The sequence below is a fragment of the Canis lupus genome, chromosome 5 (assembly GCF_048164855.1).
Source record: "Canis lupus baileyi chromosome 5, mCanLup2.hap1, whole genome shotgun sequence".
NCBI classification, from domain to species: domain Eukaryota; kingdom Metazoa; phylum Chordata; class Mammalia; order Carnivora; family Canidae; genus Canis; species Canis lupus.
The window spans coordinates 19,245,803-19,260,726 of record NC_132842.1 but is presented as its reverse complement, the minus strand read 5'-3'; the positions used below and the strand labels follow the sequence as shown (position 1 = coordinate 19,260,726).

Sequence of the window (14,924 nt, the reverse complement as noted above, 5' to 3'; positions counted from 1 at the left end):
GCCTCCATTGTTTTAAAAAATGTGGTTTTGAATATATGGTTTTGTTAGGATTGGTACTCCTCAATCATTCCATAATAAAAATAGGGGTGTGGGGGAGATATATGCTTTAAAAATGGGTCCGTGTTGGGATCCCTGGGTGGCCCAGTGGTTTAATGCCTGCCTTCGGCCCGGGGTGTGGTCCTGGAGTCCCAGAATCAAATCCAATGTCGGGCTCCCTGCGTGGAGCCTACTTCTCCCTCTGCCTGTGTCTCTGCCTCTCTCTCTCTCTCTCTCTCTCTCTCTTTCTTCTTTCATGAATAAATAAAATCTTTTTAAAAATAAATAAAAAAGTAAAATAAAAATGGGTCCGTGTTTGTAGTAAAAATCAAGGAGTAAACATTTACATCTTTGAGATTTAGACTAAATTTACATCTAGAAAAATCATTTCACTGCTTCATCGGAGGAATTAGTAAAACGAAATCACATAGTAAGAGCCATTCCATTTGAGCTCATGATCTTATTTTTAGCAGTCCTGTATGCTTTTCTGTATCCCTAATTCAGTTTCCCTCCTGTCTATTATTAATCTATTTTTTATCTACTTAAGTTTATTCTATTGTACTGATTTATAAATTCATGTTTTTAAAACTGAGACATTCATTGTAGATTAGGAAAATGGTTGCTAGGGCTAGGTGGTGGGGGAAAATGGGGGAACATAGTAAAAGGGTACAGAGTTAGCTATAGGATAAGTAAGCTCCTGGTGACTACAGCTGACAACATGAGGTGTTCCCACACACACTACAAGAAGGTAGCACGTGAGATGATGAATGTGTTAATTAACCAACTAGATGGCAGGGATCCTTTCACTATGTACATGTATATATCAAACCACCACAATGTACGCTTTAGGTACCTTACAATTTTATATGTCAGTTATATCTGACTAAAGCTGGAATCTTAAGAAGACAAATAAGTCCTAAAAATCATACTCATTATTAAATACTTAGAATGTCTGGCAGAAAAAAAAAAAAAAACAGGGAAAAAAAAGAATGTCTGGCAGACTTTATTTAGGTATATATTATATGTGAGCAATTTGCAAATGCATCAAGATATCAGATATAGTCCTAGGACTCACTACATCAACAAGCTTTAGTTTGAAGAAGAATGGGGTGAAAATTTGATTAACCAAGCAAGTGCCAATTATTTTGATCAATTTTTTTTAACCTAAATCAGTTGTGAATCTCCTAGAGATGATAAGTGGAAGCTCTAACTGGTTGAAACTATTGTATAAAGTCCCTTCCTCCAGCATGTCTAATGGAATAGCAATCTTAGAACTGTTAGTGGGAGGTCTAGACTAAGTCTTTAGCCTTTCTTTAGAGTAACAGTTGAACAACCTCTCTTCACTTTGGAAGCTTCGGAGGCTTCAGGCAAATCCAGGTAACTCAGCCAGTTAGTTAATGGCAGCAGAGTTGGAACTAACTCAGTTCTACTGTCTCTGGGTCTAGTGTACTTTCCATTTTATTGAATGTACTTCCAGGTTTTACTAGATCGTGGACCAGACCGTATTCCTCCAAAAGCAATAAGAGAGCCATGTTCATGGCAGTCACATTACAGCTGAAACTAGCTTGGTGGACAAGCCACAGGTCCTGTGCTTATTCTATTGGCAAGGCAAATATGATCTAGAAATCGATACACTGGGTGTATCTTCAACTATTGCTATAAGCTGTAGAGAAAATCCAGCCAGGTCATGTGACAGAGAGTAGTTCCACCTTGGTCCTAGAGCTCAGGGCTTCTTTGAGGAGATGAGTTTACTAAATAATGTCAGAAGGTGGCAGCCCTGTATGTGTCCACGGGGAAAGCATTCCAACTGGATAGAAGAGCAGATGCAGATCCCTGACACCAGAATGCGTGCGGTGCAGTCTGGGGACATCAGGAAGGCCACTGTGGCTTCAGCTGTGGCGCCGATGGGCAGAGTGAGGGGAGATGAGGTTGGAAACATGGCCAGGAGCCAGTTCTCACCAGCCCTGCACATGGCTTATTTCAGCTGCAGTGAGAAACAATTAGAAGATTTTAAGCAGTGGAACGATTGAAATGAATTCATCCTTTAAAAAAGACTACTTTGGGTGTGCCTGGGTGGCTTAGTTGGTTAAGCATCCAACTCTTGGTTTTGGCTCAGGTCATGATCTCAGGGTTGTGGCATCAAGCCCCACGGCAGACTCCATGCTCAGTGCAGAGTCTGCTTGTCCCTCTCCCTCTGCTCCTCCCCACCGCTCGTGAGCTCTTGCACTCTCTCTTGCTCTCTCTCTCTCTCTCAAATAAATAAATGAATAAAATCTTTAAAAAGAAAAGAAAAGAAAACTTTGGCTGTCTATGGAGATGGGACAGCAGCCATGAGAACTAGAAGCTATTGCTGGGCCCGGGTGGCTCAGTGGTTTAGCACCACCTTCAGCCCAGGGTGTGGTCCTGGAGACCCGGGATCGAGTCCCACATCGAGCTCCCATGTGAAGCCTGCTTCTCCCTCTGCCTGTGTCTCTGCCTCTCTCTGTGTGTCTCTCATGAATAAGTAAAATATTTTTTAAAAAAATAGAGGCTATTGCTAAGCAGGTCATAAGGGAGGTGACAAAGGTTGGCTCGAGTGGACAGGACCTGCCAATGAGTTTTTGGTCTGGTCACAGGAGGACAGTGGTGCTATGCACTACAGTGTATAAGATTGGGCTGGGGGGCAGGCGGGAGAATCAATAGTTCCTTTGGAGGCAGATATGTTTGAGAATCCTATTGGAAGTTCATGGGGAGGTGTCAAGTTGGAGTTACATGCAAGAGCCTAGAACCCAAAGACCTGGGATATTTAAGACCACCTCACAGAAACCTCAACACAGGTGAGAAGTGAAAATTTCAGGAGGAAAACCCTGAAGATGGCAGATAGAGCAGGGCTGGGAGAAGAGGATTAAGAAATGGGGTGTGTGTGTCAGGGGCGAGGGTATCTCAAAAACACAATGCAAACCCAGCACTTGATGTACCCCCCTTAATCCTCAGCACACACCTCATACTGCATAATTCAGTGGCAGCTGTTTTAAAGGGAAATATTGAACCATTAAATAGGGCACATTGAATTACACAGGTTCCTTCAATTACTATAGAAAGTAATCAGCAATTTTTCTTATAGATTGCTCTGGAAAGACATTTAATGATAAGGAAAGAGAGGTTTATTATGTTAAATGCAGGTTGCAAGTACCAAAAAATTATAAACTATGGCTCTTGGGGTCAGGGTTACAATAGAACAGATCCATGGGGGAACAAAGAGGCCACAGGAGTCCCACAAAGCAACCTCTCCTCCTTTTATTTTTCATAGAATAGTCTGAAGTAGCAGCTTTGAGGTAGGTTAAATTTACCGTGACTCTTTATTAATAACAATACTCAAGGATATTTTCAAGTATATCTTAGCCAATAATGTGGAAAAGCAAGCGGTGGGGAAGAGAGTCCCTTTCGGTTCTTGTAGTTGGTTAGTTGTGATATGTTTGGAAATTAGGACATTGTCTCCAAAAGGAAGTTGTTTGGCCAATGTAAGTTTCTAACTAATGGCAAAGTGCATAATATGTTGTGTTTTTTTTTTTTTTAAGATTTTATTCATTTACTCATGAGAGAGACAGAGAGAGACAGAGACAGAGACACAGGCAGAGGGAGAAGCAGGCTCCATGCAGGAAGCCCGAAGCAGGACTCGATCCAGGGACTCCAGGATCATGCCCTGAGCCAAAGGCAGCTGCTTAACCGCTGAGCCACCCAGGCATCCCTGTTGTGTATGTGTGTGGTTTTTTTAAGGACAGCTTTTTATCAAGGAGGGAAGAAGGGCAAAAAGCTAGCTGAGTTCCATCCACTGCTAAATTTTTCATGAAATAAAAAGAAGGGAGCTTCCTTTATTTGAGTGGCTCTGATTTAAATGAAGATCCTCCCCTCATCTGTAGCTAGATGAATTAGGGCCAGAGTTGATAACAGACTCTTTATGGGAATAAAATGTGAGGAAAGAGATTTAACAGTATAACCATTTGGGTCAAATAGTACAGATGCAGGAAAAAATTGCTTTGTTTTTTTCTCATATTCTTCTGAACCAGTAGAAATTTGTTGGAATTTGTTGTCACATGAAATTTTTAAAAAATGAATTCATTAGCGAAAACAATATTAGGTGGAAAGAAAATACAATTATAAATGTGACTATTTTCATTATGTGTTTTGTTTTTTCTATGACATTTGGAATTGTTTGCTATTTTTATTTCTTGAGAAAAACAATGTGTTTGGCTGTTATTTACCAAAAACACATGTGAGGCTTAGAGTGTACACACACGTTAGAGTTTTGTTTTGTTATCATGATTCACTGTCTGGCTAATGCACGCCATAATTATCCATATTTGTACACATATCGTGGCCTTTTATAATCAAAGACGACACTATTGATGACATGAGCTCTAAATTGGGGTGTGATCAAGGGAGTTTTTTTCACAATCCTTGCCCATTAGATAAACAGTCTGGCCTTTGAAGTCTGGAGTGGCCACTCAAAATATGTGATCTCCAAAATTTTGCCTTTTTTTTTTTTTTGGTCTCCTGGCAACACAACATTATTTATACTTCGGCCACCACCATCCAGAAAGGTCTGCTGCTGTTTTAAAGTTTAAAACAACAAATGGGAACGTTGTCTCAGATTGAGGATTCAGTACTGCCGAAGCTGTCTTCCCTGCCTTCTGTTTATGTAGACAGATAATAACAATTCTGAATACAAATATAGCAAAATAAAGAGAACCCTTCTCTCGGCAGATTGGTGAGCATGCTTCTTTAGTTATAAAAATAGCACTCGAGGAGTTCTCTGGTTCTAATGGCAATTTCATTAAGCCTTTTTCAGTTTAGCAAAGACAACTTGGGGGATGGTAAGGGGTGTGTAGATGGGAATTGGAAACAAGCTAAAGCAAAAGTTTAGTGGTGTGAATGCCAGTAGGGACTGCAGAAACCTCTGGTCCTTCCATCTGAAACCTGATGCCAAGCTAGGCCATGGTCTCTGGGCTTCTCCTGTAGAAAATCACAGAATAACCAGGCACTTGGCCGAGCTCCCAGGGGCTGCCTCTGAGCCGTTCCCAATTCACAGCAGGTTGGCTTCTCCTGTCCCTGCCCTTTGCCTCTTCAACCCTCTATCCCACTTTGAGGCAACCTGGAGTAGATCTAGATGTGGTTTGAATTTCACAGGCAGTCATCTTGGTTTATAATTTAAAGTACTTCACATTGATAGCACCACTATAAAGGGCACCTTCAGGTTTCTCAACCTCAGCACTATGGACATATTGAGCTGGAAAATTCTTTCTGGTGGGAGATGGGGGCTGTGCATTATAGGATATTTAGCAGCGTCCTTGGCTTCTACCCACTAGATGCCAGTAAACCACCCATCCATCCCAATGTGGCAATCAAAAATGTCCCTAGACGTTGCTAAATGTCCCCTCAGGACAAAATCATTCCCAGCTGAGAACCACCCAGTTATAGCAAAGAAAATTAACATTTATTTGTCATCTCTGATGTGCCAGATGTGTGCTAGATGTTTCATGCAATCCTGACAATTCTCTTGAAGTCATCTCCCCTTTTCACAGATTAGGAACCTGAGGGATAGCAAAGATAAGTGTTGCTATTTGTTTTGTTTTGTTCTAGTTTTTGTTTTTCCAGTGCTTAATAATGAAAATACATTATAAAACCAGGGAAATTATTTTATATGTAGAAAAAACAGAAAATGTCATTTTTAACATTTTTATTCTAGACTATGAGTGTATTTTAGACATGCTCTAAATTATAAACACTTGGCTTGAAAATATGCCAAATGTATGAAAAACCAAAAATTCACTACTGGAGGGGCACTTGGGTGGCTCATTTGGTTAAGCATCCTGCTCTTGGTTTCAGCTCAGGATCATGGGATTGAGCCCCATGTAGTACTGTGCACTCAGCGAGGAGTCTGCTTGAATATTCTGTCCCTCAGCTTCTCCCCCACTTGCTCTCTCTGTTTCTCTCAGATAAATAAGTTTTTAAAAAAGAATCATGGCACACCTGGGTGCCTCAGTTTGTTGGACTCTTCGTTTTGCCTCAGGTCATGATCTTGGGGTCGTGGGATCAAGCCCTGTGTTGGGCTCCACACTCATTGTAGAGTCTGCTTGAGATTCTCTCTCTCTCCCTCTGCTGCTACCACCACACTCATTCATGCTCTCTCTCTTTCTCTGTAGAATAAACAAATAAAATCTTTGGGGGAAAAAATTATCACTACTGGATACTGACTTACCCACCTAAGTTAAGATTGCCTTCCCTTTTCTACCTTTTAACACTGGAAAGTGACCAAGTTGTCTTGGATTTGTTATTTCTTGTGGTTTCCGGCATGATACACTGATCTAAAATCCTGCATGGATTTCTGTTATCACCTTCCTTGCTTATACTCTCAATAGTCTATTTGTCTGTGATACCTACACCTCTTATATCTTCTCTCTTTTTCTCTTTGTCTTCCCAGAGTCATCAGAAAAATATTCCTCAGTCCCATTTGAAGGGAAGAAAAAAATCCTATTTAATGTGTGAAAAAAATGCTATCCCAGGAATATACTGTTGTTTAGTGTTAAAGAATATATAGGACCTTGGAAAGGCACTGAAATTGCCTTCTAGAATTTCCGTTCTCCTCCTCCTCCTTTTCAAACCCTAGTTGATTTTTTGCTTACCTGAAACCCGCATTAATTTCTGACATTTTTCTATTGTAAGTATATTTTAGTGGCATCATATATTAATATGAGCTAGACTTGGAAAGCTCACAATCATATGTCATTGTCAGAAACCTTGAAAACTGATGGTCAAGTATAATTTTTCAAAAATTTCAGAACGTTTATCTTAAATGTACAATGAATATGTGTCAAAGATTTTTTTCTAATTCATCAAGAAAACTAGCAAGATGGTAAAACTAGTTTAAAAGATTAAGGAAGGGATGCCTGGGTGGCTCAGTGGTTGAGCATCTGCCTTTGGCTCAAGTTGTGATCCCAGGGTTCTGAGATCAAGTCTTGCAGCCGGCTTCCCATGGGGAGCCTGCTTCTCCCTCTACCTATGTCTCTGCCTCTCTCTCTGTATCTCTCATGAATAAATAAATAAAATCTAAAAAAAAAAAAAAAAAAAAAAAAGATTATGGAAGAGGAGTGCCTGGGTGGTTCAATTGGTTAAGCATCTGCTTTCGACTTGGGTCATGATCCCAGGGTCCTGGGATCAAGCCCAGCATCAGGCTCCCTGCTCAGTGGGAGCCTGCTTCTCCTTCTCCCTCTGCCTGCTTCTCCCCCTGCTTGTGCTCTCTCTCTCTCTCTTTGTCAAATGAAAAAATAAAATCTTTAAAGAAAAAGATTACAGGAGAGATGTATTTATTTATACTCATTGAAAGGAAGATACCGGGCTAAGATTTCTTACAATACATACAGAACTGGTTACTGTTGTACAGGACAATAAAACAGTCATTTGGGGGTTATCTTTTATACAGATGGAAATCATTAGCATTTTTACTGGATGAATTTGTTTCTACTGGTCAAATTCACTGGCATTTCTATCAACTTTCTACAAGTTAGTATTTACCCTCAAAATATATAAAATATCCTAATCCAAAGTAAATAGTGAGTTAAACGAAGGTTTCTAATTTCCCTAGAAAATTAGATAATCCTTGGTTGTCAGTTAGACATTTAAAACTTTTGGGGGGTTGAAAAAATAATATAAACCTACCATAAAAAGTTTGAAAATACTAATCTTTTTATGTTTTGTTTTCTTAAGAGAGAGAGAGCACAAGTCAGGAGAGGGGCAGAGAAAGAAAGAGAAAATCTTAAGCGGAGCCTGATGTGGGGGCTTGATCTGAGGACCCAAAGATCATAACCTGAACCAAAATTAAAAGTGAGATGTTCAACTGAGTGAGCCATCCAGGCACTCCAAAATACTGAATTTTTTAAAAGAAGGAAAAAAAACCCTACCCTTAACCCACTACCCAAATGCAACCATGATAATTAGAATTCATGTTTCCTTACAAGTTTTTAACCGTGGAGTCATTATTATGAAAAGAAAAAAATTGATAGGCTATTCTTTTTCTTTGACTTACTCTCATATATCATATGTATTTTGTTATATAATGAAAGTGTCCTATAAACATTTTATTGTCTATATAGTGATTTGGCATTTTTGTATTCCATTTTCCACTATTTTTTCTAATTCTAAAATTATTTCTTTTATGAATAAGTAATGCACTTATATGAAGTTTTCAGAGTTACAGAAAATACATAAAAAATAATACAGTGGCCAATGGTGGAGGTGCAGCTGAGTTTAAGAAATAAAATATCACTAACAGAGTTACCCCACCCTCCATTAATTCTTCCAGATGTACTCCTATCCAGATGTAACCACTCTCCTGCATTTAGTACTTTTTCATATTTATTTGTATTCTTTTACTACCTACAGGAAGTGTATAGCATTTTTGCCTATTTTCAAACTTCATACAAATCATATTATAGGTTCTTAAGGTATAAAGGTTTTACAACTTGCTTTTTTCTATGGACATATTTGTGGGGATTTAATCCATGTAGTTACTTAGAGACCATTCACTCTCCTTGCTGTAGTGTCTCAAACCTTGTTGAGCCACTCTCCTGTTGATACACATTGAATTTGTTACCAGGCTTTTACTAAAATCCCCAGTGTTGCTAGGGACATTCTGTGCATACGCCTCCCTGTGTGCTTGTGTGAGGGATGATGGCAATCCGAGAGCATGGTCATTAACAACTTCACTGCCTTCGCCTTTTGCAAAATCTCTAACTTGGCTGTACCAATTTACACTCCCACTAACAACGTCTGAAAGTCTGGCTGCTTTCCATCAGGGGTTGGCAAACCTTTTCTGTAAAAGACCAGATCAGAAATATTTAAGCCTTGCTAAGCGACGTGGTCTATCTCATAACTACTCAACCCTGTGACTGTAATGCAAAAACAGCCATAAACCATATGTATATGAATGAACGTGACTGTGTTTGCTTAAACCTTTGCTTGGGGACACTGAAATTTAAATTTCATCTAATTTTCAGTGTCACAAGATACAGTCTTCTTGATTTTTTTTCTAGTCATTTTAAAATGTAACATTCTTAGCTTGCAGGTGATGGGTAATGGGTAGCTGGTTAGTTTTGGCCTTCAGCCAGAGTATGCCAACCCTTGCTTGACATCCTCAGAGTATGCCAACCCTTGCTTGACATCCTCACCAAGATCTGGTATTTCAAATACATTAAAATATTTTGACCCTAATGACTGTGAAATGGTAAACTGTGATTTTCATTTGTATTCCTGACCAGTAGTGAAGTCAAGTATTTTTCATGTGTCTTGGCTGCTAGAATTTTCTCTTCTGTGGTTTTATTTATTCATTTTTCTTTGCCATATTCTTTTATGTTGTGGGACTTTTATTTATTGGCTTTTGGGAGTCCTTTCTGTCTTCGGGATAGTAATCCTTTGTTACATGCTTTGCAAACATGTTCTTAGAGTATCGTGGTTTTTGCTCCATTTTTTAAAATTGTCTTTTGATGAAAAGACGTTTTCAGTTGAAATGAAATTGAATTTCTCCAAGCGATATTTATGTGGCTGTGTGGAGAAAAAAAAAAAATGTGTTTCTCATGCACTTGGAGAATGTGAAAGGTGACCACAAAAGAAAGATATCACTTTCTTGTATGCGAAGGAGGAAATATTTCTTCATCGGATGTGAGCGAAAGAATGTTCTCACTTTTGTTCCAGGCTTTTTTTTCTTTTTCCCCCAGTCTGATCGTTTTCTTGAACCCCTGACGGCTTGGCCAGTTGTGCAATCTGTTGTCCTATAGTAGAGAGAGTATGCTTAGCGCGGCCGCAGCCAGTGCCGCCTGGAAGGCCTGCATCTGACATTGATGAAATGTTGCTGGGCTTTCACAAGTGTGCAGGCTTTGCTCCTGCAAAGCCAGCTGACGTAACTGGCAGTAGAAAAAGCCCCTCCCACTTGTGTTTGTTAATTGACTTTGATGAGCTTGTCTGCGAGGCCTAAGTGGTTCCAGAACCGTTATAATCGGAAGAACTTTGAGAAAGTCACACTGGCTGGCTAAGACTGCACACCTCGAGCCAGCCAAGGACGAGGAAGGCAGTTGCTATGCTGGTCAGCAAAGCAAGACTTGGCTGCCTTGAGCTGTTTTATTGAGTTCTTGCCCCCGTGAAGCACATTCCTGCTCTCTGGAGAGCTGGGTCCACTTGGAATTGGGCTGGCATGCTGGACAGACGCCTCATGTCTCCTCAGACTAAGTGCATCATTCCTGGGGTAAGCGCGCGGGCAGGGAGGCAGGCCAGATGCACCGGTGTGGTCTCCAGAAGACGGGCATGTCCTTTATTGTGAGTGAGCTCAAGCGAAATCGCGTCAGTTGCTTCTCTTCTTCTTCTTCTTCTTCTGCAAGTTTTCCTTATCTTGCCAGAAATGTCATTTGCAGTGTTATGATGTCAGTGCTCAGGTGGTTTGAGCAGGGAAAGCGCTAACTCTGGTTTGAAACTGGTATGTGATTGAGATCAGTTTAGTAGCTTGGGGGGGCGGGTAGAGAGTGGGGGAGAGACTGGGAGACACTGGAGAGTGGAAATGCTTTTTCCAGCTGTAGACAGTCACTTGTTGCATTTGCACATCGTACTGACAGCTTAGCCACTGAGCTGCTTTATTACACCCCCCCAGGCCTTTCTGTGTAAATCAAGATGATTTGACTTCCTGCATGGCTGCAAATCCAGATTTCATTGCTTGTTTGTCACCTCAAAAATTTGTGAGTTTAATGAAATACAGGAATGAAAGGCTAATGTTTAAAATACTTGATCAACAGGGCTCTACCTCACAAAGATGGGATGTTTGGGTCTTTAGATAGCGAATGGAACTTTGAAAGTAGAGATCCCCTCATTATTGGTGCCCTCCTAGGGAAGGCTTCAGAACAAATAATTGTTCTAGAACTCATAGATGAAACTAAATAAAAATAAAATCTAAAAAAAAAAAGCCTAAAGTAAAAATCCTAAGGTTACAAATATCTGTGCTAATAGGACACGAAAATACCTTTTTTAAAATCAGTAAAATACAGCTTGCCTAGAAATGTTTTCCAAGGTACCTCTTCTGTTTCCAGTTCCAAGCCTCACTAAGTTCATCTAATGAAGGAAAAATAATTCTTGCTGAGAAATACCTGCGTGTGGTAATCATCTATTCCGTGTTTTATGCGACAAAACTGTGAGATGTGTCTCTTAATCTATGTGATCCTTCATGATACGTTATTGTATCTCATCTAAAATTTTCTAAGCACACCTTTTCCCTTGCTCACCTTTGTCTGCTTTAAAGTTTATATTTCTATAGGCTGGCAATATGCAAACTAATTCTAAATGATTTCTAGGTAGTTGATAGTTCACGCAAGTATCTGAGCTTTTCAGATGCCACTCACTTTTAATTTCGAAATTATTCAATACCTGTTTGTTCTGAGGGATATCTGGAATCATCCTTTCCTGTAAACCTGCCTGCTTTCTAAGAATGTAATCACACACAAAATAGCTGTTATGGTTGTTTCTGCAGAGGAATTCTTTCGTGAATTAGGAAAATGTATAATCCTGAACCCAAATTGCTAAATATCCCAAACTGCCAGATACATTACAGTGGTCATTTTAAATATTTTCAGCAGTGAAATTGGGCTGAAAAATGTCACAGTTATTTAATGGGGATGTCTATCTAGATGACTTCAAAATGGTTGAATGATTATCGTACAGTTAATTTCAGTTCTACGAAAGATTATGGGGAATCTGCATGGGGACATTTTATCCTTTTAAACTACTTCCTCTCCTCCGATCCTAGATTTTTGTTTCCTGTGACCTAATCACTTCTCATTTGAACTTATACCAGTGTTTGAATTAGGCTGATAAATACATGGATTTTTGGCCTTAAGAGTTAATGTTTAAAATAAGTATTTATAAAGACAATTCTCTTTCCATTTAACACCATCAGTCATCCTCAAAATTCCCCAATGATGGCAGAAACTATTATTTCAATTTGGACAATAATATAAATGGAGATAATTTTTTAAATCCATATATGTGTAGATAATTTTAAAAATACATGAGTTTGTGTATGTATATGTGTTATGGAGTAACTTTTTAGGATACTGAATAAGCTATATGACCCTGATTTTTGTTCTAATCAAGTATGATTTCAGCTCTTACAGCAGTTATACTTTAAAGTCACTGAAGATCCCCAATGTGTAAAAACCCATGTAGAAACCATACATTTGTTTCCTGTCCTGAATTAAAATGAAATTAATAAACCAGTAAAATTTGATATTGATAATTACTTTTTCACTGGCAAGGTCAAAAAAATGTCTCTGACTAGTGTTAATTAAGTGCATTTGTTTTCTTTTTATGAATTCTGCTGTTGCATTGTTAAGCTTCTTGAATATTCTTTATGACTGAAACTACGTGCTATAATTCTTAGACCAAGGTAGGGACTCCCTCTATGTCCTTGCCTCCCTTCCTTACAACAAAAATGATCTCTCAGACTTGTGCAGGCTTTTCTGTTTCTTTAGCACATTACCCACAATTTCAGTGTTTTCTTTTTTTTTTTTAAGATTTTATTTATTTATTCATAGAGACAGAGAGAGAGGCAGAGAGAGAAGCAGGCATCATACAGAGAGCCCGACGTGGGATTCGATCCAGGGCCTCCAGGATCACGTCCTGGGCTGCAGGCGGCACTAAACCGCTTTGCCACCGGGGCTGCCCAATTTCAGTGTTTTCTGACTGGTTTAGAGCAAGCATTTAGATATAGTCACACTTAACTTTGAATATTAGGCCATTACCTTCATGATTGCTGTGCGATTGGCAGATTCGGATCATCTCTGAATTGTAACGTTAAGAAGAGTAATATCTGCATTTCAAGTGTTTGTGAGAATTTTTCTTAACAATCCCAGTGCATATAGACTGCTTAGTGCAGACCCTTTGGTTATTAAGGGAATGCACATTCCTGTCTACAGTTTCTGCAGTGGCTAATAATGCAAGAACTTGGCTCTGGGACCCCAAACCGTGATATCTAGGAGACACAGCAAGGGAAATTTATGAGCTGTTTATGATTTGCATACTGGAAGAAGGAGAGATTAAAATAAATAACAGTCCTGTGAAGTGGGACTCCTAATTGGATATCTGTGGACCCGGGATCAGAGGGCTGGGAGAAGGCAAGTGGAAACCCTCTGGAAATGATATGCAAATATTTGAGTCTGTATACAGTCTCATTTTCTAGCTTTAGTATATTCTCACTGTGGCCCTCAACTCCCAAATGGCGAAGCACCAGAGCTCCTGAATGACAATAAGCCCGAAAGAACAAAAAAGATGGAGGTTAAATATTCTAAGAAGTTTAATGATCTTTGAAGTATTATTCTTTCTTTCTCTTCACCTTTATGTTGCTAAAGCAGTTTAGAAAGGGAAAAACAAGAGAAGTTGATATGTGTCTGTGTGTTCTGTAGGGGAGGAGAACTTTCCCTTTCTTCCCTTCTGGGTTCTTTGGCTGGTCTCATAATTAAATTGACATGAAACAGATGAACAGGAAAGAAAAAAAAAACAAATTTAATTTTGTACATACGGGAACCCATAAAAATATGAGACTCAAAGAAATGACCAAAGCAGTCAGCCTTTATGCCTTTTAGAAAAAGAAACAATACAGTTGTGAGGAATTGACAAAACAGGGGTTTGGGATTAAAGTAGCAAATTAGTGAAGAAGTAACAAGGTTTTGTTCATACAGCATTTTTGGCTTTGAATCCCCCCCTCTGGTGGTGAGGATGCTTTCTACCCTCCTGGCGCAAGGAGGGTGTCTTCAGATGGGAGATTTATTTCCTGCTCTCAGGGGAAAAAGGAGGTTCAGAGTGTCCTTCTTGTACCAGCTGTTTCTTGAGTAACTTTAATTCAAAATAATGAATATGGCAAAGTGGCATATTTTGGGGTGGGGTGTTTTTTCTGCTCTACAGGCCCACCTTTAAAATCTCCAGGAAGTTTCACAATTCAGAAGTTGCAATGGTAGATTGCTCCAGTATCTTACTGAATTAGTCTTACTCTTGAAAATAAATCAGTTAAAAAAATTTTAATGCAAGTATAGATGACATACAATATTATGTTAGTTTTAAGAATTCAATATCGTGGTTTGACATCCATGTACACTGTGAAATGTTCACCATAGTAAGTCTAGTTACCCCTGTCACCATACGAAGTTGTTATAATGTTATTGACCATATTCCCAATGCTATACTTCACATCTCCATGACTTCTTTATTTTATAACTGGAATTTTGATTCTCTTAATCCTCTTCATCTATTTTGACCATCGTCCCACCCCTCTCCTCTGGCAACCACCAGTTTGTTCTCTGTATCAATGAGTCTATCTCTGGTTTTGTTTGTTTATTTATTTTGTTTTTTAGAATCCACATATAAGTGAAATCTTATGGTATTTGTCTTTCTCTATTTGACTTATTTCACTTAGCATAATACTCCATTCATCTATTGATAGACACTTAGATTACCATATCTTGGCTATTGTAAATAAGACTGCATGAACATAGGGGCAGATATATCCTTTTGAATTAGTGTTTTCATTTTCTTTGGATAAATATTACTCAGAAATAGAATTGCTGGATTGTATGGTATTTCTATTTTCCATTTTTTGAGGACCTCCATACAGTTTTCCATAGTGAATGTACCAATTTACATTCCTACCAGCAGTGTACAAGGTTTCTATTTTCCCCACATCCTTGCCAATACTTGTTATTTCTTGTCTTTTTAATACTAGCCATATTGACCAGTATGTGAGGTGATATCTCATTGTAGTTTTCATTTGCATTTACCTGATAGTAGTGATGTTGAGCATCTTTTCATGTATCTATTGTCTGTCT

The 14,924-nt window shown here is 39.0% G+C and overlaps 1 protein-coding gene across 10 annotated transcripts in view; it reads left to right on the top strand.

The window, feature by feature from the left end:
- Window positions 1-14,924, top strand: part of CACNB2 (calcium voltage-gated channel auxiliary subunit beta 2) — a 374,475-nt gene that overhangs the window by 181,903 nt on the left and 177,648 nt on the right. Inside the window, exon 1 of one of the 10 annotated variants that reach the window (XM_072825631.1) lies at window positions 9,771-10,309. The exons of 8 other annotated variants lie outside the window; for them this stretch is intronic. In XM_072825631.1, the coding sequence (XP_072681732.1) occupies window positions 10,259-10,309 (51 nt within the window). In that variant the 5' untranslated portion in view covers window positions 9,771-10,258. Of the gene's footprint in view, window positions 1-9,770; window positions 10,381-14,924 lie in introns of those variants that run through there. One more of the 10 variants, XM_072825633.1, reaches the window with a different exon arrangement.